General features: G+C 42.8%; 1 protein-coding gene and 1 long non-coding RNA gene across 2 annotated transcripts in view; one reads left to right on the top strand and one right to left on the bottom strand.

Annotated features, from left to right (window-relative positions):
* The first annotated feature begins 5,807 nt into the window (after positions 1-5,807).
* Positions 5,808-23,697, top strand: part of LOC147887587 (uncharacterized) — a 36,252-nt gene continuing 18,362 nt past the window's right edge. Inside the window, exons 1-2 of the long non-coding RNA XR_015543084.1 lie at positions 5,808-5,962; positions 7,314-7,362. This is a non-coding gene — a long non-coding RNA (uncharacterized LOC147887587). The remainder of the gene's footprint in view (positions 5,963-7,313; positions 7,363-23,697) is intronic.
* LOC147887588 (uncharacterized) lies at positions 8,260-23,126 on the bottom strand. The gene is made up of 3 exons (XM_087393438.1): positions 23,014-23,126; positions 12,948-13,663; positions 8,260-8,321 (listed from the first exon to the last, which is right to left on the bottom strand). The coding sequence occupies exons 1-3, from the start codon at positions 23,124-23,126 to the stop codon at positions 8,260-8,262; spliced, it is 891 nt and encodes a 296-aa protein (XP_087249564.1).

Genomic DNA, 23,697 nt, shown 5'->3' with positions numbered 1-23,697 from the left:
TGACATTCATGGTAACACTAGAAGGTTCAAGAGAAGAACCCCAACTCTAATAGCAATATCAATTTTGAAAGACTTCTTAGAAGAGAATGCTTCACCTCAACCCCACATCTCTATAAAACTTCTTAACGGTGAAGAGCTGATTGAAAAGCATCTTTCAATGGGATTGACGAGAAAAGTAGTGTTTGAGACTATTGCAAAAGGACTAAGGCAAAGAGGACTCAATCGGTTTTCCTTTGAGACTTTGTATATTCTTTGGCAGAAGAATTTTCGACATCTCAAAATTCTAAAGAGGCAAAAAATGTCTAAGTGCAATGATTGTAATGATTTAAAGCGAGCATTGAGAGCGCAGCTGGGCTAGAGCAAAAATAATTTTACAAAAGAAAGCATAGGTTTTGTCACAGACTTATTCGACATGCGAGACATAAATATGGGTTTGGGAAGAGCAAGATGTTTCGCATCCAGATAAGTATATGTGTCTTATTGTGGATGGTATGGATCAAAATACAACATTGCCTCAAATTTTATCCACTCCACCTAAACTACAAGGAAAGCACTTTTTAAAGACCCATTTATGTGGAGTGTTAGTGCATGGATTTAGGTTTTTTATAGACATAGGTATTGATTCCTTGCATCCGCATGATAGCAATCAAGTGATAACATCCATTATGAAGGCAATTCATACTGTACATGCAACAAAAGGTCACTGCCACCAATTCTGAGAATACAAGCATATAATGATGGCGAGAGAATAAGAATGTCTTCATGTTATCCTTTTTCTCAATGCTAGTAGCTCATCGAATCTTTTAATGAGATCAAAGTTGGATTTTTGTATGTTGGACATACACACAAGGATATCGATCAAGTCTTTAGCACAATGTCAAAAGAGCTAAAGTGCAAGGATGTGGAGACAATGGATGACCTTGTAAGGAGATGTGGCCGGCAAATTGGTGGCCGTAAGAAAATTACAGTATGCTCCAATCTCGAGAGAATGTACGATTGGAGGACCTTTATTTGACTTTTCCTTCAAAAGGAAAGGAGAGAAGAGAGAGTTCAAGCAAGAAATAGGCATAGAACTCGATTGTTTTGTTGCAGTTTGGCCATTGGATGATGAAAATGAGAAAGTGAAGTTTTGGGTTGCCAAATTAGGGATGAGCATGGGAGAGCTTCCACATTTGTAGTGCTATGGTATGAGCCAAGGGGTAGAAAGGGGAATATGGATAACAACACACTATATGCTAATTGTATAAAGAAAGAATGGGTCTCAAACCATGAATAGGTTTTACAGTATCCCACAGAAACAATCATAGTTTCTTGGAAATCAAAGAGAAAGAAAACAAAGAAACACATGAAGCAGAACTTGGTAGAAGAAAAAAATAGAATACCAAAAGTAAGTATTTGCATATACAAGAGTTTTTAAAGATGCTCACCAAGGAGGAAGTTGGAGACAACGACAATGAAGAATTACCATCATAATAGCTTTGTATTTTATTCTATTGCATGGTAATATGATGAAACAAGCAAGTGGTTAAAGGGCAAGGTAAGCAACAAGCAAAGCTAACCCATGATTTCATGCGGTCCTCTAACATAATTCAAGCAACAATAAAGACACAGGGCAGTGCTGGTCAAATTAGAGTTAATGAATATAGCACTTTTTAGGCAAATGTTGGGATTGTCCATCTGTAATTCAATCATTGTAAAGGTGGAATTCAACCATTGTAAAGGTAGTGTACCCATCATCTCGAGCATTATACCGAAAAACTTCATTGGTTTGCAGTCCATGGATAGTTGTAATTGTTGCCTCAAATGTCAGGCTCCTTTGTACGTAGAGTCATCCAGCATAATATTTCTTGTAAATATGAGATACATTCAATGTAAATGATAAGAATAGCTCTTGCTATTCTTTGGAATATTGCAGAGTCCCTTATGTGGTTTTTTTTTTCTCAAAATGTTTAATATTGTCAAAATTTATGTTACTAGTATTTTTTAAAATTATTAACAAGTTTAAACAAATTAATCTTTCTAGGATTTTTGAAATATAAAAAAAAGTACCAATAATGTTTCCTAGTTTTTGTAAATTTATTGGTACAAAATGACAGTGTGAGTAAATAAACTTTTTTTATTGAAATGATAGTGCCAGGAAGTAAACTTCTGATTTGGAAAGGATATTTTCAGAGAGTAAACTTCTAATTTGGGAAGAAAAGTTTCAAAAGTAAACTTTTATTTGGGAAGGAAATTCTTAAAAGTAAAATTATTATTTGGGAAGGATTTTTGTGCTCCATCCAAAATTTGGAAAAAAGTCCAAAATTAATGAAAGTAGTGTTTATAATCAATTATACATCTCGATATATAAAGGAGAAGTTTATAGACGCTAGTGATGACATGGCTAGAGGATGGAGGTTTGGGGAGAGATTGGAGGTTCGGTGGAGGTCTGGAGAGAGGAAACAGAGAGATTGGGAGTTTGGTGAAGGTTTGGAGAGAAAGAGAGATGTGGTGAGCATTTAATGCCCATACGAAGCACAGGTACATCACTAGTGCGAGTAAACTAGGCTGCCTAAGGGTAAAGGTAAAATAAAGGACAAAATATACAATAAGTTCATTTCGGTAGTTTGCTCGTTTTCTATTTTTGGGCACATGTTAAGATGGGAGTCGTTAAGGAGATGTTGAATTTATGACCAATATGAAGAAATCACTTGGATAATGAGCTAGATATAACTAGCAATCACGATCTATCGTCATCAACAAAAGAGTTGTGGTGATTTTACCAGTGTTTGACTACAATTATGACTATCGATATTCAGGTAATTTGCCAATATCTTATCCATTTGCAAGACTTATTCTCAGCGTTTACATTCTCGGCACCTAGGGAAGGGCCCATTCCCTCGGATTATAATTCTTTGGGGAAGGAAGCACGCCCCCTCCCAACTCACACTATGTGTGGTTATAATGATTATATATTATCATATAAATATTTTCAATTGCTCGTTCATTTAAAATTACTTGTTTTCAATCTAAAATCTTCTCTCTTTCATGCATGTCTTGATGCGATGGAGCAAGGGAAGCCTAGCTGGATGCCAGATCGAAGGATAACGACACCTTTATTCATATGATTATAGTGCATGTGACAATATTGTATAGATTGCAACAAGGATTAGTTGTTGTTATGAGCTCTTGTAAGCATCGTCTTATTCATGTATATGTTGGGCTTCAACTACCAAAATGTAGAGATCGCAAAATCAATAATCAATCAACACCCCTGACATTTGAAGGGAGGACTAGGTCCACATCGGAAGGTTGCTTGAGAGGTAAGACTTTCTTCCAGTCCATGTGCATTGATTAAGAAACTTGTCGCGAGTTTCCTTCTTGGTTGAGCTTTGCATGTTGATCATCATGGTCACTCCTCCCTCTTCTCGCTAGTGCATTGTCTTTGTCCCCCCCCCCCTCGCTTCGCTCCTCAGTAGACCCCCCCCTCTATCAGTATCTTCTCTCGCCATCTCTCTCTCTCTCTCTCTCTCTCTCTCTCTCCCCCCTTTAGCGTTGCTACTTTCTTGCTTCGCTTCTCTCTGCGAACCATCGTCCCCAACCCGCTCTTGCGTTGTGATGCTCGCCTTTCTCATTGTCCCTGCCTAATTGACTTGTGCAGTGCTTGTTCCCACTCTCTCCACGCTCCCGCCACACACCAGCACACACTCAAACAAATCCAAGTACTAGCTAGATTAGCTCTTGGTGATTCATGATGATCGAAGGGACGGAGAGCGCAAAATCTCCATAAGAGACAAAGGCATGTGAGTTATCCAAGCATACTTGCGAAATCATACACAAATACAGATCCTCATGCTAGACAAAAAATTGTAGAGCATTGTACCTGCCACAAGGTTATCAAATATTTGGGTGTGTGGATGTGCCTATGTGAGCGTGTAAAACATATGATGTAATATATATATATATATATATATACACACACACACACACACACACACACACACACACACATGTATATATATACATGTATACATATATATACATGACATATATATACATGTATACATATATATACATATACATGTATACATACATATATATACATATACATGTATATATATGTATACATGTATATATATGTATACATGTATATATATGTATATATGTATATATATATATATACACACTACCCAAAACCATAAGAATTGGCTCTTTTCAACTTAGCTCTCAAAAAAAGAAAATGCTCTAATGTTTCTTGTGCTTTTCAAGAGCTCTACTTTGGATTTCGTCTAATAATAGTTCTCTTTTTGTGCTATACAATATTGTCACATGGACTATAACCATATGAATAAAGGTGTCGTTGCACTTTGATCTTGCATCTAGCTTGGGTTTCCCTGCTGCCTCGCATTGAGAACATGCATCAAAGAGAGGAATGTTGTAAGAAGTCAGATTGAAAACAAATAATTTTAAATGGACGAGCGATTGAAAATATTTATACGATTATATATTAATATATAATTAGTATAACCACACATAGTGTGGGTGAGGAGGCAGCGTGCTTCCTTTGTCAAAGAGTTGCAATCCGAGGGAACGGTTCCTTCCCTGGGTGTCGAGAATATAAACGCCGAGAATATGAACGCTAATAATAAGTCTCATGAATGGATAAGATATTAGTATATTATGTGGATGTTAGTAGTCATAATCGTAGTCGATCACCTATAAAATCGCTACGGCCAAGTGGAATTCAAATTCTCATTGTCTTTTGGTCATTTTTTCAAGTCGCTCAACAGACTGTGGACATACTGCAACGAGTATCAGTTATTATGAGCTCTTGTAAGCACTACCTTATTCATGTGTTTGTTGGGCTTTAGCTTCCAAAATATGGACATCACGAAATCAATAATAAATCACCACCCCTGACATTTGCAAGGAGGATCGGGTCGTACTGGACCCTGTAGATAATCAAATTAAAAAATGAGAGGGGGGGTGTCGAATGAGTAAAAATGTGGATATGAGACGTGACACTTTTTTCCTTTAAAATTTTAAGAAAATGCTAGGATTTAATTTAATTTCAACTTAGTAGTTATGTGCTTGATAATGCGTCTCATGTCCATATTAAAATTTTGGAAAAATACTAGGATTCAGGTTCAATTTTAAGCTAATAGTTATGTGCTGCACGACAGAAAGGCTGCTTGCTGCAAATCTAGTTGAATTGTTGAGTAAATTGAGCATAGAGCCAAAGACACAAAGTATCTCAGGCCTATGGTGGAGGGAGTCTTAAAACTTGAAATTAAGCAACTTTAAGATCCCACCTTGAGACCAATGTAGGGGGTGAAGGTGTTTACACATTATGGGCACCCAAGCGCACCTAAGCTTCATTGAATGCATCTCCACCGTGGGTGAGCAATGGACAGGCAATCTTTTTTTTTTTTTTTGAACACATGCACACCACACACACCTGTGTTTATATTGAGGGATGCCCCGTCCTGAACTGGTGGGTAATGGGTCAACAATTGTGGGCACAATTGTGGTACTCTCACACACCACACACTTGCACCCAACCACAATCTAGGACTCCATGCGCCAACCACCAAGATGACCTCAGCCCAGGCCAATGGAGGCATGGGCAGGCAATCTTGCCCGTCCATGAAGCTTGGGGCCAAGTGTGAGTAGATGCGTGATTTATTCTGTGCAAACAAACACGTGACTGACGTGGGTGGCAAAGAAGGCAAACACGGTACAAACCCTATCCCTTGCAGTGCTGTTCTTGACCCGCGCAGTTCCACTCCAGATTGATGATGATGCAAATGCTTGTCCGCACTAGACTTTCGTCCTTGTCCCGTGGATCGCGTCGACCAAATGCTTTTCAATTGCCCTGCAGGCCTCACTGCTCGAACTTGTTTGTCCTAACAAAACGGGCTCGTGCTTTGTGTAGCTGAGGCTTGCTCTAGTCTTACTTTCTTTTCAGCTGGTTTCACTTTCGGTAGTTTACTTTCTATCACTATGGGTTTGGTAGATTAACAGTGTAGTCAAACGATTGGCAATCATATTAGTGTAAAATGGGAAACAGTTTGCGCGACTTCTCATACGCATATGGAACTGTCAGTGTTAAACTGTTTAGCTCCAGCTATTTCGGCACAACCATGAAAATGACTCAACGCTAGATTAGTTTAGCAGTTGTGTAACTTCGTAAGTCGATTGCTTGCTGAAACTTGAGTGACGATGATATTTATTTATGAAGCGCCCATCAAATAAAAAAAGCAGATCATGATAAGTATATTGAGAGTTGGAGTGGGTAGAGTATTTCTTCCTTGAAAGCCTACAAGTGATTTAAGAAAGAGAGCCTCAAGACGTAGTGTATGACAAGACACGAATCACGAGCAGACGTGCTCATTATATGTTTCCTGGAAATGAGAGGTTTTTGGAAAGTGATGGGTTTTAAAGAATACCTATGGGTTTCAAAGGTTATAGGGTGTTCAACAATCTGCACCCCTAAACTTTTGAAAACTATGACATCGTGTATGACAATACACAAATAATGAACTCATGTTTGCTGGAAATGGAGTGTTGAGAGGTTTTTGGAAAGTGATGGGGTTTTAAGGAATACCTATGGGTTTCAAAGGTTATAGGGTGCATCAGTGATCCCCTTTCCCCAACATCAAATGTTTCAAGCATTTCAATGGAATATTTCAGTCACTAAATGAAACCCTTGAAATACAGTTATGAGATATTAGGAAAGCTGAATGGATGCAAAGTTGCTGACCATTTGTGTCTTTCCTTTGAAGTGCTAGTTGTTTTTTTCTGTGTCTTTCCTTCATCATAAGAGAGAAATGAGTATGTAACCACAAAAGGTCTGCATATCTTATCTGTGTTGTCAGTAGCATATAGGCTATTCCAAACCTGTGAAGTGATTGGTTTAAAGCTACGTGAGTGATTCTCTGGAGGAAATGTTCCAAATTTTTGTTGCTCATAGGAGTTCATGTATTCGTGGTATTCTGTTTTGAAGCACAAGAGGAAGTCACATCTTTTGGGTAATGTTTAAGAGTTATATATATATTTTGTGTATGTGTGTGTCCAATCACAACGAGTCAGCCTGCTTACGTTATTGCCTCACATATACTTTGTTAAGTTCAAGAATCAGGTGGGCATATTATATGTACGGTTAATCAAGCCTTTTTTGGGATCAAAATTTTTAAATCAACACTTTCTTTCTCTTCATCTTCAATGAAATATAGTCAATTGTTAAGTGATATCGATAATTATATAGCTGAAAACATTTTAAGACTAGGTTGCTTGCTTTGTAAAATTTTCTTTTATTGGTTGGATGATTGTAGGAATCAATGGACATTTCGCCCCATAAAGAGTACTGTACTAGGAAGCAAGGTAAATACTTTGAAGTTGCAATTTTCTTTTGTTTGCAATTTTGTTCAATTGTGCACGAATGCATCCATGCTAGATGTATTTTTGTACCTGTGTATGCACCTGTACATGCCTCATATTTACATAGATAAGCACGAATGCATAGATCTTGATGTATATGTTCATCCAACCTTTATTACATACAACCGATATAAAAGTATGAATCCTGTGAACACTAGTTTGAGTTTTTTGAAGAGATTTTGGACTACCTTTTGATTAGCCTTCTCCTTTTGTGCTAGCCTTCATCATGGCTGAGTCTGCCCTTCACCTCCGGAGTGCCGACAGAAACTCAGTACGAAGACTTTGTATAAATGGATGCTCAAGTATGTGTGGGTGTGTGGATTTGTATGTGTGAGAGCATATTTTTATACTATGGTCTACACCCACTGTTGGGCACTGATGACGTCAGTGGGGATGTCATAGTAGCTAGTCCCTGCTATGCATGATGGAGTTTATGGTTTTCAACCTTGTGACTCTCATGAGATTGAAACTGCACTATGTTGTGTTTTTAGAGGATGAGTTTGGGAATGTCCCTGGATTCATCTAGGTATATAAAGTATATTGAATGCCACACAGTCTATTGAGAATGTATTGCATGAATAGTGGGAAGCTACCTCGCTATGCTTTTAAGTCCCTATAATTACGTTACATTTGATTGATTCCATACATTTTGTAGAATTGGCTTCCTCTAGCTTGAATCCAATGCCACCAGCTTATTGGTTCAGCTTTTATGTACGTAGCGTTATGATGACTTTCATGCATAAAGTTTAAAAGGAGCTTAGCTAATATGAGCCTATTGCTGGCTGTAGTAACACCTAAAGAGCTCATCACTAAGATCATTCTAGCAGATTGTGCATTAACTTAGGAGAGGAGAGGAATAGCTGCAGTTTTGGTCAAGGGCCTAAGTTTCCCTTGTTGACATACTGCACCACCATTTTCCCTTAGTTTTTAAATGCATCAAAACGCATCAAGTAGGGGGAACAAGCTCTCCAATACGTCAAGGAGGGCTGATGCTTTATTTGTGGGCAGCAATGCGACTGCTGTTGGAAATTAAGAGGTCACCTCCCCGTCTGTGAGCCTCCATATGAGGAGAGCATTGGGAGGATGAACCTGGGATCTGAGAGGGCTTGCAAGAAGGCCTTGGGCAGAGCGTAGACAAGGGGGGTTATCCCGGGGGAAAGGCGGCAGGGTTTGTGGACATGTGTACGACCTGCAGCAAAGTGAAGATATGGCGACAAGTCGGCCTGTATGGACAGGATGGTTGGGCTGGTTATAGTCAGCCACCTAGGCTTGTGACACATCCCCGCACTCCTGAAACCTCTGATCTGCAAAACAAACACACACCACGTGAGAAACTGAGCAGGCTGCTCACCACCCAACCATGACATCTACGGGATGTGATCCCGAATCAGGAGATGTCCCCTCCGAGCCACGAGCTGAGCTACTGGCACGAACTCCCAATCAGATCCAAACCAGCCTGGTGTCCCATACCACCAGGTGGCGCTGTGAAGCCCTGGATCTGCCACTGGGCCTTGGGCTACGCTAAGATGCAGGCGCGCATCCGCGACTCAATCCAGGAACAGACCTGGCACATGGGAACAAAACTTGCTCCCAACTGCACACTGAGAACTGAACCCCCTGGGTCCCTTTTATAGACTCGGGCCCCGAGCGCCAAAAATAGCGAAGACCTATAAATAGTTCGTACCCTTGCCACTCAACCCGAGAATCAAGCCTGCCTAGCTCTAAGCCTCCCCAGGCTACCTGAGCTAGTCGTGTGTACCTAATACACATCAGATACCAATCTGTGCACCTGACATACTCCCCCTCCTCTAAGAACTCACTCCTGAGTTCGCTAAAAAACTCGGAAATGTTCTCTGGAGGTTTTGTAATGTCTCCCATGTTGCATCCTCCTCAACACGATCCTTCCACTTGATCTTGTATTCCGTGATAGATCGATTACGAATCTGTCTGTCACGAAATTTAAGAATACACTCAGGTTCATGTGGAATAAAAGTGAAATCTGTAACTTGTATTATCTCGTGAGGAGAAACAAGTTGATCATCCGCACCCAAAACTTCTTTCAGTCTACTGACATGAAAGACTGGATGGACTTTAACATCAGGAGGCAATTCTAGTCGATATGCAACTGGTCCAATTCTTTTAATGACCTTGAATGGACCACAGTATCTTGGGGATAATTTCGGAACCAAACCAGTACTTAGGCTCTTGGATTCCTTAGGAATTTGCAAATATACCATCGTTCCTTCAGAGAACTCTCTGGGTGAACGATGTCTATTAGCATAAAATCTGTCCTTATCTTGGGCACTTCTAATAGACTCCTTGGCAAACTTCAACATTTCTTGCATATCTAGCAAGAAATTCTTAGCAGCATCATTTTGAATCCCTTTTAATCCAACCATAACTGGTGACTTAGGTTGAAACCCGTACATAAGCATAAAAGGACTGTAACCAGTACTAGAATGCTTTGCACTGTTGTAAGCAAATTCAATCATAGGTAGATAATCTTCCCATGAAGACTGTCTCTTAGATACATATGCCTGAAGCATGTCTTCAACCAACTGGTTGACCTTCTCTGTACTGCCATCGGATTGTGCATGATCCGAGGAACTCATACTTAGAGTAGTTTCTAACTTCTCAAATACAAGTGTCCAAAAGGTACTCGTAAACTTTGAGTCCCTATCACTGACTATGTCAGATGGCAAACCATACAGCTTAAACAAGTGGTCCACAAACTCGTGAGCCAACTGAACAGCTGATATAGTTGTTCTAGTAGGTAAGAATCTAGCCATTTTTGTCAAACGGTCGACTATGACCCATATGGAATCATGACCCTTGCGCGTTCGAGGCAAACCAGCAATAAAATCCATGGAAATACTTTCCCATTTATTACCTGGAATCTGTAATGGCTGTAATAAACCCGCGCTTCTAAGGTGTTCGGGCTTAGTAACCTGACAAACCCGGCAACCTACTACATCTCAATAAATGCACGCATCTTAGGCCAATAAAAGGTATGCTTCACAAGAGACAGAGTTCGATGTATACCTGGATGTCCAGCACTAGGAGCATCATGACACTCCTAAAGAATCTTGGATTTAAGGTCCAGAACATCTGGCTCACAAATCTTTTCATTCCGGAACAGCAAGCCGTTCCTAATCATCCACTGACCTCCCGCCCCCTGTACCGTAGGTGGCACAATCCCTGAGTCCTGGTCAACCATGGAGCTCCCATCCTGGACTCTCTGCCAATAAGAACTGAAATAACTGAAATGACTATCAGTTGCGTATAGCCCTCTCAAGGATTGAAATAGGTCTGAGGATATTTCCGTAAATGACAGAGCATTTACAAACTTAACTCGACTTAAGGCATCCGCCACACTATTCAACGAACCCTTACGATAACGTATTTCAAAATCAAAATCCTGCATTAATTCTGCCCATCTAGCTTTCCTTCCCCTCAATTTTGACCCATCACACACATACTTAATTGATTGATGATCAGTCAATACAAGGAACTTTGAACCATACAAGTAGTGTCTCCAAACCTTAAGAGCATACACTACAGCATAAAGTTTCTTCTCGAGTGTGGGGCAACGATATTGAGTGTCGTCTAGCTTCTTACTCTTGAAAGCTACAGGTTTGCTCCACGGAATAGAGCTGCCCCAATCGCATAATCACTCGCATCGGCCTCTAAAACATAAGGCCGGTTAGGATCGGGTAATGCAAGAACTGGTGCTTCCTTGATAGAAAACTTCAAGGTTTCAAAAGCCTTGTTCATTGCATCATTCCAAGAGATTGGCTGAGTAGATCTGCGTCCACGACCTTTCAATATGTTTGTCAAGGGTGCCGTGATATGTGAATAATCACGCACAGACTTCCGAAGAAATACCGTAAATCCTAGGAAAGAACAAAGTTGTTTCACTGTCTGAGGATACGATCTAGATCAATGCTAATACCTTCAGAAGAAATCTTGTGTCCTAAGTAAATGATCTCCTTCATAAAGAAGTCACATTTACTCATCTTGGCATAGAGCTTATGCTGTCGTAGAAGAACTAAGACAATCCGGAGGTGTCCTATGTGATCCTCAAGCGTTCGACTATAGACCAAGATGTCATCTAAGAACACGACAACAAATTTGCCCAGAAAATCCCTAAACAAATCGTTCATCATCTGCTGAAAAGTAGCAGGAGCATTGGTCAAACCAAAAGGTAATACGAGAAACTCGCAATGACCATACCTAGTTCGGAATGCGGTCCTATCTATGTGTTTAGCATAGATACGGATTTGGTGATAACCCGTACGCAAATCAATCTTAGTGAAGTACTTCGCTCAGGCCAAACGGTCTATCAAATCATGGGAACGAGGTAGAGGGTATCTATTCTTAATTGTCACTTTATTTAATCGTTTATAATCTATACACATTCTCCAAGAAGAATCTCTTCTTTCTGAGGAGAACAGGTGCACCCCAAGGTGATTTACTTGGGCGTATATAGCCCATATTCAGGTAATCCTGTAGCTGGATAGCTAACTTATTCTCCTCTATCTGGCTCATCCTATAAGGTGGTACACTGATAGGTTGAGCCCCTGGGACTAAGTCTATGCGATGATCTATTGCCCGTTCTGGAGGTAAGCCTTCCGGCAATTGAGCAGGGAATACATCCTTACAACTATCTAGCAACATTCTCAATTCACGGTGTTCAAACACACTTAATTCATTCTTGTTAATTACAGAAACAACAAATGAAGAAAGTGGAATCAAAATACACTGATAGACATCATAATGAGAAGTGTTTAATATATTCCGAAGCTGCATCGCAGATACAATAGGCCCCTGAGAAGAGGGAATTTTATCACACCGAATACAAAATTGGGTGTCCTTATCTACAAAAGAAAGCGTATGCTCTGTCCATCCAATCGGAATATTGTGGGTTTTAAACCACTCTATTCCGATCAACAAGTCTACATGCTCCAGATGCATAACATAACATGTAAGAGCTCCCGTGTAGGCTTGAATCCGGATAGGAAGCGCTTCAACCTTGTGATCCCAAAACTACTTTCGAGCTGGAAGCTGCACCTCATAGGTGCGATTGCTAGGTACTGTGGACAGCCCCATCTTCTGCACAAATTTGTAATTAACAAAGTTGTGAGAGCAGCCCGGATCAAAGAGAATGTGAACCTGTTGGTCCATAACTTCTCCATAAACTCGGAAAAGATCATGGAAACCAAACAACGAAGTATTGAAAGTGCAATTACAAGAAAGTGGGCAGGTAATGACATTTACAGAAATACCTGTCATCGAGACTTGGTTCGCTCCCTTGGCTTTGGTACCGGTACCCGCCTGGAGCTTCGGTCCAAGCACCAACTTTTGATTCTTGCGCTTTCGACACTCATTCTTAGTGTGGCCCCGCTCCTCGCAATAGAAGCAACGTCCTTTCTTGAGCCTCAAAGTACGAAGGAAACGGGCTTTACCATTCTTTGCTGGAGTCAAGTTTTTCTTGGAGGCGTTGTCCGTAGACTTCGTCTCCCCAGTACCAGTCGTAGGCTGAAAGAACTTGCGTTTGTTCTTTCCACCCGTGTCGGAAACTGTAGTTGCTTTAGCACCGGCCATGGTATCATCATAAATGCGCGCATAATTCATGGCCTCCTGCAATGTTGTGCATTTGTTGTTCTTTATTTGCAACTTGTATGAATCTGGCAAACCATCCACGAAGAGCCCTAATAGGGTCACCGGATCCATCTTTCTGGCCCTGGTTTGCAGATCCCGAAATCTTTGGAGATAAACTTCAAAGGACAAGTTTAACTTTGACATATCGAGGGCTTTAAGCTTGCCAACGATATCATAATCGTCCTCCTTCTTCATGAACTCCTTCCTGAAGACCCCTTCGAAATCTGTCCATGTATCTGGCTTAGGCTGGAGTTCCTTCCACCATAGCAATGCTTTACTTGACATGAAACCCACTGCAAGCTGGATTTTCTTCTCATCTAGGTATGGGTGGAATTGAAAGTGTACCTGCCACTTGTGTAACCAAGTGTCAACTACCTCCGTTCGAGACTTTTGATCTCCCGGAAAAGGGTCTGGAGTTATATTCGGGCCTAGCACTGAAGCCATGGCATCCACATGCGTGAGTGCCTGCACCGTGCTAGCCAAAAGAGTGAGAGTCGCCTGAATCCCTTGGAGTTGCTGTGTCAACCCCGTTTGATTTGCATTAACTTGCTCGAATTTTCCATCCAGAGCAGTGGTAAATTCACTGAAGGTCTTTTTTGTAATCAGGTCACAATAGAGACCCTGATCCTCCTCTCCCACAGGAGTGTAATCCAAATCCTGCTCTCCCATGGTGAACTCGGGATTTGCAGAATCAGACATAACTGAAATCTGATTTGAATATAAGCTCAGAGAAATAACTGACTGAATCGAAGCGAAAAGGAGAATGGAGCAGAGGAAAACCGTCCCAAGAGATGCTGAGGGAAGAAGATGCTTAAGACTGGCGAACCCGGAAGCACACGAATCCCGGAATCTGGTTGAACCCGCTGCCGGATGGAACGTACGGAATCCTGCAGCGTACGGACTGCTGACGTGGCTGTATGGCTGCTGACGCAGTCCGTACGGCGGCTGACGTAAGCCGTACGGCTGCAGACGCAGGCCGTATAGCAGCTGACGGAGGCTGTACAGCAGTTGCCGTGGCTGTACGGCGACTGACGCAGGCGCCGTATGGATGGCTGGCGACGCAGGTACGGCTAGCTGGCGCAGGGCTGGCGCAGGTGTACGGATGTACGGATAGCTGGCGCAGGCACTGTATGGATGGCTGGCGCAGGGCTGGCACGCAACACAATGGCGCAGCTAGGCGGTTTGCAAGCTATGGCTGGTCTGGTACCCTGCCCCATCTATATAGGGAGCAGGGCAGCCTAATTAGGAAGCCCTGCTTCCAAAATAGGCCAACCCTCCCAGCTTTGGAGGGGGTGCTTTTTTTCGAAAAAAGCAACCCTCATCGCAGGCTGGCCGCACCGTGTTCCTGCACATCTCGCCTCTCCCTGCCCTGGCCGAATTTCTGTACAGCCTTGGCATCCCAAACTCTGCCTCCCCCGCAGCCCTTGTCAGGTCCTTCGCCTCTCTATCCTTCTTCTCTGCTCTCTCTCTTGCTTCCTACAGCCTTCTCTCTCAGCCCCCTTCAGGAATTTCGAAACTCTCCCTCCTTTCTTCTACCTTTTCCCTACCAACTGTCCACCCTTGATAACCGAGGAACCTCGTAGAATTTGCAGCAACAAATTTCGAATTTTAGGGCATACCTGGAGGAAAAATTCGTCAAAAATTCTCGCATCAGAAGTTCCTACCTCAGGAGCTGGCTCTGATACCAACTGACACATCCCCGCAGTCCTGAAACCTCTGATCTGCAAAACAAACACACACCACATGAGAAACTGAGCAGGCTGCTCACCACCCAACCATGACATCTACGGGATGTGATCCCGAATCAGGAGATGTCCCCTCCGAGCCACGAGCTGAGCTACTGGCACGAACTCCCAATCAGATCCAAACCAGCTTGGTGTCCCATACCACTAGGTGGCGCTGTGAAGCCCTGGATCTGCCACTGGGCCTTGGGCTACGCTAAGATGTAGGTGCGCGTCCGCGACTCAATCCAGGAACAGACCTGGCACATGGGAACGAAACTTGCTCCCAACTGCACACTGAGAACTGAACCCCCTGGGCCCCTTTTATAGACTCGGGCCCCGAGCGCCAAAAATAGCAAAGACCTATAAATAGTTCGTACCCTTGCCACTCAACCCGAGAATCAAGCCTGCCTAGCTCTAAGCCTCCCCAGGCTACCTGAGCTAGTCGTGTGTACCTAATACACGTCAGATACCAATCCATGCACATGACAGCCTGGTTATGGGCTGGACCAAGGGCTGAGCCTTGCATAAAAGAATGAGCTAGGTGGCCCTGGTTTTGAAGTGGGTTGATTATAGGGGAGGATTGGTGTGCTACAGTCGGCCATAATTGGGGCAGGCAGTTGGTTATTTTGAGGGGCCTTGGGCCCTATAAAAGGAAAGGCATTTGGCCTCATTAGGCGTCTTCTGGAGCAACACTTTCAGAGCAAAAGGACAGTACTTATACAGGAAGACCCAGGTTCAGATAGGTGTACAAACCCTAATCTGATCTACTCAGTTCATTGTCATGGCCGTAACCAAGTCCGATTTGTTGTTATGGCCCGGATGGCCGGTCCTAATTCTGCGGATCAATTGCGAATTCCTAACTTTGGGGAGACAAGCAAATTGGACGGGACTAATTAGCCACTATGGAAGATGAAGGTTGAGAGCCATTAAGTGTTGAGGGATGCGCGGGAGACTGTGTTGGGCCAAGAGTTGGAGCCCCAGATTGTGATAATTGTAGGCTAGGGCAAGCATTGGAAGCAATGGAGGTGAAGACAAAGAAGAAAAAACGAGCTGCTGTAATGAATTGCTGCAATCAAGAAATGAGTACAAAGTTACACAGGACAGGGTGTCCTAAGTGTACTAACTGTCCTAATTGGTACATGTACTAACTGTGCCAAGTGTCCTAACTACCTATAGCTAGGCCTACAGGGCACATACCAAGGAATGAGTGGCACATATGGATAGCCCATAGAATGGCCTACAAACCCCCCTCCATTGTATGGGTTGAAGTATCTGGACACGTCTTAGAATACACGAAGAACGAATGTCATGTCTGCACATGTTCATCCTAAATGGATATAGCAACTTATGACTATACAGGTTTTAACAGATCACGTCACAAAAGTACTAAATTTAAAGCTTGCTGGAAAGCTTCAAACTTAGGTCAAGGAAGAGCCTTCCTAAAGAGATCTTCCAAGTTGTCTTCAGTGGGAACATAAAACAACTGAATATCACCTGCTGATAATCTCTCTTTGACATAGTGATAATGAACCTCAATATGCTTTGTGCGGGCATGGAAAACTGGTATCCGTGCAACAGCCAAAGCACTTTGACTATTAGTAAAGATGATGGTAGGAGCTGTTTGACATGCACGAAGATCTGCAAGTAATGCCTTTGAGATACCTGAAGACACGCTTTATGGCCTGCCAATGGTGTGAAGGGCTGTGCATATATCTGCTCAACTGTGAGACATCATACTAGAGATTTGGTCTGGTATGGCATAAATAAATCAAACAATTAACTTCTTGCTGATAGAGAGTAATATCACATGCACCATTGCCATCCTCAGCTGAGAAATGAAAACCAGGCTTTAATGGTGTGGATACTGGCTTGCAATCCTCAAAGTGAAAATGCTGCAAAAGTTAAGTGTCAAGGAGTCAACGGGGAAGGCTTTTGGGCTTCTGAATTTCAGCTCTCTTTTTGCACAATATCCTGATCAATCTGAGGCGCTTTTCAGACTGTACAAGTGGCTGAGTATGACCATGAGAAGGAGGATGAACCTCAGATATAGCATCATCATGAGAATCTGACGGAAATAAAGGCATCAAGCTGTCTAAGATATTTGTAGTATCAACTGTGGGCTGTTTCTGACATTCCAGCAAAGGCATAGATGATGATTCATAAGAAACAACATCCCTACTAACAAAAACTTTGCCCGTGCGGGGCTGGTAGAGCTTGTAGCCCTTGCTTTCTGAGTTGTACCCAATAAAAATGCATTTGACAGCTCTGTCATCCAACTTTGTCCGTGTTTGTGAAGGCACATGTGCATATGCCAAGCATCCAAGAGACCTCATGTGAGAAATCTTGGGCTTATGGCCTGTCCAAGCCTCATAAGGTGTGATGGTTTTTAATGCCTTGGTTGTGCATCTGTTCAAAACATAAATTGCACACAATGGCATCCAACCACAACTTGTTAGGCAAGTGCTTGCCTTTAAAAGAAACAACTAAGAAGAAACGCTTCCACCTAGCACTCAAGAGACGACGGTGAATCTTCTAGAGAAGAATCGGCTCCTCCTACTGCAAGTAGAAGCTCATGTAGAACAGTTGGAAGAAAGCAGAAGCCAGCTAAACGAAACAAAACTAGAGCTTGAAGAAAAAGATGCAGAAAACCCTCAAGAAGAGGGGGAACCTCAGATTTTGAAAAATTGCTCTTATTAATGCGTGAGAAAAGCAGAAAAGAAGCGACATTGCAATGCGTTGAGCTTGCCCAAATAGAGAGGCAACAAAAACAAGAACAAGATGTGATGATTCTCCAGCATAGGCAAATGTTAGCCACTATGCAGGCCAGTTTGAGCGCATTAGCAGTCACCACCACAGCTTCGTCAATGACAAAAGTCACACCTCTTACCTGGTCCACACCAAATTTCGTAAAGTATGATGGTAAGTGTGACCACTCAGCTATTCTTCAATTCATTCATCAGTTTGTTGCTCACTTTCTGTTAGCACGAATACAAGATGAGCAAGACAAGGTCCATCTAGCAGTCCCTCATCTTACAGGTGAGGCGGTCACCTAGTGGCAGTATTGGGCTAGTAGGCATACTGACCCAATTACTCACAAAATGAATTTCGTATGGGGAACATTTGTTACGGATCTGAAAGCTCGGTTTCTACCACCTTAGTTTATGCTGAACCTGGAGGTCCGAGGATGAGTTTTCATGCCTTGCACAAAATGGTTTACCAGTGTTGACCTATAGTAACAAGGTCATTACACTGGCACAACAATTTGGCGTGTCTGAAAACAACAAGTTGAAGCAATTTATTATTAAGGGATTGGACACTAACATCCGTTTTTCCGTCTGAAACTTTGACCGCTTGATTATGATAGGACGTTGACTTTTGCCCATAATCAGGAAATGATGTTGAACGGGGGGAAGCTCAAGCAGGTCCAGAAGGATCCCAAAGCCCCGCAAGAGTCAAACAACCCAATGGTGAAGGATCAAAAGAAGGACAACCTGTACCAAAAGCAAGATGGTCAGTCTTTTGGTCAAAAGGAGTCCAAGCCTAAGATGACTTCATATGAAAGGCATTACGGGAGGCTACTTTCAGCCCGACGAACAGAAACGGTACCACCAAGAACATTGTCGTTTTCATTGCCACCACATTGCTTGACATGGCAAGAGAGATTGTCCTAAGTGGCTTGCCGAAAAGGTTGCGAAAGCGCTTGTTTCTACCGTCACCATTACACTGGCTCTTCCAGCCCCGCCACCAGCCTCGGCTACAAATGCAGTCTTGCTTGCTTTGAATGCCGTTCCCTTGGTGGTCTTTCAAGGTAAGAAGGAGGGCGACCTCTCATACCAAAAAAGGCGCCCATTTGAGCGTATGGCACAGCTAAAGGGCATAAGTTTATTGTCCTATTTGATATGGGGAGTTCAGAAGATGCTATTTCTCCTCAGCTTGCGAAGACAGTGGTATGCACTTTGGTGCCTCACGAGCTTGCGGTGAACGGGTTCACACCCGGCTTGCGCACACGTCACACAAGGCCATACAATTTACTTTTTCAGTTCAGAGACCCATGTTTATGATGGATTTTATCCTCACACCTTTGATGCGCTGCGACATGATACTTGGAATTCAATGGTTTTGTGAGCATGTACCGACTCCTGATTGGTGGCAGGATACCTTCACGATTGTGGAAGGTTTATCTGAGCCATCCGTAATCTGTGGGGATCGGAGCATACCAAGGATACCATTAATATCTCATATCCAAGCAGGTCGTGCCGTTTGCAAGGGTGCAATGTATGCACTGGTTGATGTCTATTGCTAGATAAATTCAATTCAAGCCGCTCCTCTGATGGGACAAGTGTTGGAATATGAGTCAAAGTGAGTAAAAAATGAGTGTACTAGGTGTCTAGGGGGTGTTTTATAGTCTAGTGAGTCTTAGACATGCCACCTGTCATATTGGGAGCTATCCCATATACACTATGGCTTTCTAGAGTCTAGTGTCACACTATATAGTGTTGTACTTGTCTTGAGTCTATGGATATCGGTCAACATCAAGTTATCTACATGTGAGTATTTTGGTTATCATTGCCTAGCACTTGTTCTTTCATTTTCTTTTCCATTTTGCTTTTCATTATGCTTCCCACATTTCCATTCCATTCCTAGCTAGCTACTAGATCTCTTCATATGGTATCAGAGCCATGTTCCTAGCCCTGCTCGCTCTTTCCCTTCCCTTCCAAGAGGTTGAGGTGAGGGAGGCCAATGAAGCAGGCTGTCCTCTTCTCTCCTTCCTTGAGCTCTCTTCTCCACACCATGATCGGCCACCTCTCTTCTCCTTCCTTCAGCTACATCTTTCTGTGACCTGCGGACAATGTGACGCTTCCGTCCGGAGCTAGAAGCAGAATCACAGCTTTGTGTCTTCAACAAAGTTGTAGAGGACCTTGAGTATTACAAATTTCGTTTTTACATAATTGCAATCAAAGTTTTCTGTGAAAAGTTACAGCCCTTGCAAGAAGTGACAAAATTTATTTTTGCGTGCGAATTTTGTTATGGAGCTCAATGATTTGACAGCCCAAGCATGATGCAACAAGCTCAACATGGAGCTGTCCATTCTCTTCATTGTTGACCTCTGCTCTAGCCTGCCATTTGATCCTTCTGCTTGACATTCTCTTGGAGCTGTTGCCCGCAAGTTCGTGCTCGCATTGTGCCTGTCATTCTCTTGGAGCTGCTGTCCACGCTACCTCTATCTTCTCTGCCCGTCACTTGATGTGAGCTCTAGACATTACATTGCGGTTGACTCCTTCACGTGACTACTCCAAACTTTGGTGAAGACTTCTTGAGCTAAATGTGAGTTCTCCGATACTACTCCAACACACTCCACTACAGTGATCTCTTTGATTAGTATATTCCATCGAGCTTGATATAGACCACTCTACATGAACAAGTGACTTCTTCAACATTGCTTATTCGATCGGTGCCTGAGGTACTTCGCATTGATTGACTTTCTGATTGCTCGTGGTATGTGAGGTTTCTACTTCGACATTGGTGACTCTCCTTCCTGCATTTTGAGAGTCACTTGACATCGTCATCGACTCGCAGGGATGTGCAGACATGTGCATTAGCGACTTGGAGGACATCTCTTTCACAAAGAGATATTTTTATTTATTACTACATGCTTTATGTATTTTGGGGTTCTCTGCTTTAGATAATCTCCCTAAAATGATATGTATTGAGTGTTTGGTTTTCATTGAGTCTAAAGGTCCTCTGCCTTGGATAGTCCTCCTAAAAAGGTATATTGGTTTTCCTATTTTTTTGGTGTGTGGCTTCCTAACGTGTCCTGTTATGAAGCCAAGGGGGGATGTACTATGGGAGCCATATGTATTGGCTTGATAGGTCTATTTGTTTATGAGGCCTGGCTTGAGAGTTCCAGGATGTTGGTGCATTGGTCTCCTAGACCTCTGAGTTGGTCATGCATTCATGCATGATGAGCCTTTGAGCCATGCTAGATGAGATTTCTATGTTATGCTCACTAGCCTCTGAGCCATGCTCACTTGCCTCTTGGATTGTGTGGGAACCATGTCTAGTTTTAGACCGGCATGCACAGTTCTGAGGACCGTCAGTGTCATGTTTTGTTCTTGGTTTCATTCCAGTAGTCTCTCACCTTGCCTTCATGGGAGGGTGTTGGAATATGAAGCCAAAGTGAGTAAAAAATGAGTGTACTATGTATCTAGGGGGTGTTTTATAGTCTAGTGAGTCCTAGACATGCCACGTGTCATATTGGGAGTTATCCCATATACACTATGGCTTGAGTCTAGTGTCACACTATATAGTGCTATACTTGTCTTGAGTCTTTGGTATCGGTCAACATCAAGTTATCTACATGTGAGTATTTTGGTTATCATTGCCTAATACTTGTTCTTTCATTTTTCCATTTTGCTTTTCATTATGCTTTCCACATTTCCATTCCGTTCCTAGCTAGCTACTAGATCTCTTTAGCAAGCAATGGTTGATTTACTCTGGTATGATCTACCACCTCAGCTACCTCCACCTAGACCGGAAGACCATCGCATCGATCTGATTCCGGACTCCACACCTCCGAGTAAGTTTTCTTACCGACTTTCTAAGTCTATGGAGGGGGAGTTAGAGCAGTAGTTATCTTAGTTAATGCGCGCAGGGTTCATAAGACCATCATCTTTGCCATTTGCTACATCTGTTCTCTTTGTCCAGAAGAAGGATAAGTCAGCAGGATTATGTGTTGACTACTGAGCACTCAATAAACTTACAGTAACATTTATGACTAGGTCCAAAATTATCAGATATGCCAAAAGGTCAAGGCTTCCCACAAAAAGGTGGCTTGCTTACTTATGCCATTGCCAATATTAGATGGTCCTTTCCCGGACATAAGCATGTACTTCCTGGGACCCTTCCAGCATTTGCAGGTATGCGTAACACAGTGTCTTACAACTGTTTGTCGCTTTAGCGAATTCTATATGCTTATTCCTTGCAAGCAGACGGCCAGTGCTGAAGATGTAGCTCGTTTGTTCATAAAGCATTGGTATCCCATTGGAGGGTTGCCAAAGACCATCACATCAGACAGGGATTCCAAATTCACGTCTAATTTTTGGCGAATCTTGTTTGATAATTTTGATACTAAGTTGCAGATGTCCAGCGCATTTCATCCAAAATCGAATGGAGGGACGGAAAAGTATAATGGTATGGTAGTTTGATATTGTGAAATTATATTGTCATGATGCTCAGCAGTGCATTCTGGATGATACATATTCTTCGAGCATTGGTCGCACACCCTATGAAGTGGCGTTTGGAAGGCGATTTACATCACTCCTGACTAGGGTGGTGTTTCAATCTCTTGAAGCCAACAAGACTATAGAATCCATGGCAAAGATTACGGAGTCCGTCAAAGCCCGCATCGCCAAAGCTCAAGCATCGTACACGCTCCATGCCAACAAGTCCAGACGAGATGTCCAGTATAAAGAGGGTCAATGGGCATATTTACAAATCATCAAGCAAAGTTTGAAACAAGTGGGCAAGTGATGCCCTAAGCTCTCATTCAGGAGTTTCCGACCATTCCCTATCATCAAGAAGACCAATGATGTCTCTTGCAGTTATGACTACTGGACAGCTTGACGATGCACAATGTTTTCCATGTAGCTTGGTTGAAGCCGTACTTTGGACCTCCTCTTACTAAGATTTCCGACGAGGAGCAACCTGAGATCCTCGATGAAGCTGAAGTTTTGCAGCCAGAACAGAGTCTCCTCCACAAATGGAAGCATGGGTTAGGACACAGGATCCGGGAGTTTTACACCAAGTTCCACGATTGAGGTACCCATGAAGCAGTAAGTCAAGTCGGAAAGTCAGTTCTTGTTCACTGGTACCCACTGGAGAACAGTAGGTTAGTGTAAGTCCATCCTAGGATGAGGCGCGCTAGCATGACTAGACAGATAGTGCTTCCAGGCTCACTTTCAGGATCCACCAATAGGGCTGGCTTATCGACACCCTAGTGAGGCCAGCTGCCATGTATACAGCACCCATCTGGGGATGTGCTCTCTCAGCAATAGAGTGGAAGAAATTTGAGAGGCTGCAGGTGACCACGGGGTCTAGGATGATTCGGAGCTCTCAGTCCCATATCAGACTATACAGGCAGACCATGATACACTCCAGATCGATGCCATCTTTCAAACAGTGACTTTTCTTCATAGAGTCTCGGAGTTACCTAGCTGGGAGACTGTTGAGGCTGGCATTAGACTCATCTAGACGATTAGCAGAGCGCAGAGGAAGCACATCATGGTATGCACTCATATCTGCATGGTTTGCCAGACATAGCATACCGGCTCCCTCCATTTCAGTACATCATGGATGCACCGCTAGAGTCGATCCACAAGATGAGATTAACCATATCACACGGCTAGATCTCCTCCAACCCTATACGTCTCGGTCTTGAGGGGGGGCGGATGGACTCATCATCAGACCCCAGTATCTCGAGGATAGAGGTATGATTTTGGATTTTGGATTGCCTATAAAAGCAGTTCAGCCCGTTTTGAAGTGAGCCAAATAAAGCGCATAATTTTCAGAAGCGTTTTGAATTACATTTAGGCGGCTTAAAAGCAAACACCTTAAAGCAAATCAGCCTTATTTTTGCAGGCTAGAATGATTGCTTGCTCTAATTTGAGAGGTATGCGCCTAATAACAGGCAATCCCCTGCCTGATTCGCAAGCTACGAAGGCTTGCCCTGATTCGAAAGTTTGCCTGAGTCCTAATTCAGACATCAGTTATGTAGGGGATATGCTGAATTATACAAAAGGGCTGCAGATCTAGAATAGCAGTCTCTAGTTCAAACTACCTCCCCATTCAAAGTTCGAAACTGAAAGAGATCAATCTGCCAAGAGTCTAAAGCCCG

Source organism: Dipteris shenzhenensis, chromosome 22 (genome assembly GCF_047967505.1).
Source record: "Dipteris shenzhenensis isolate YYH24624 ecotype China chromosome 22, Dip_SZ_1.0, whole genome shotgun sequence".
NCBI classification, from domain to species: domain Eukaryota; kingdom Viridiplantae; phylum Streptophyta; class Polypodiopsida; order Gleicheniales; family Dipteridaceae; genus Dipteris; species Dipteris shenzhenensis.
This window is presented reverse-complemented; position numbering and strand designations above follow the sequence as displayed.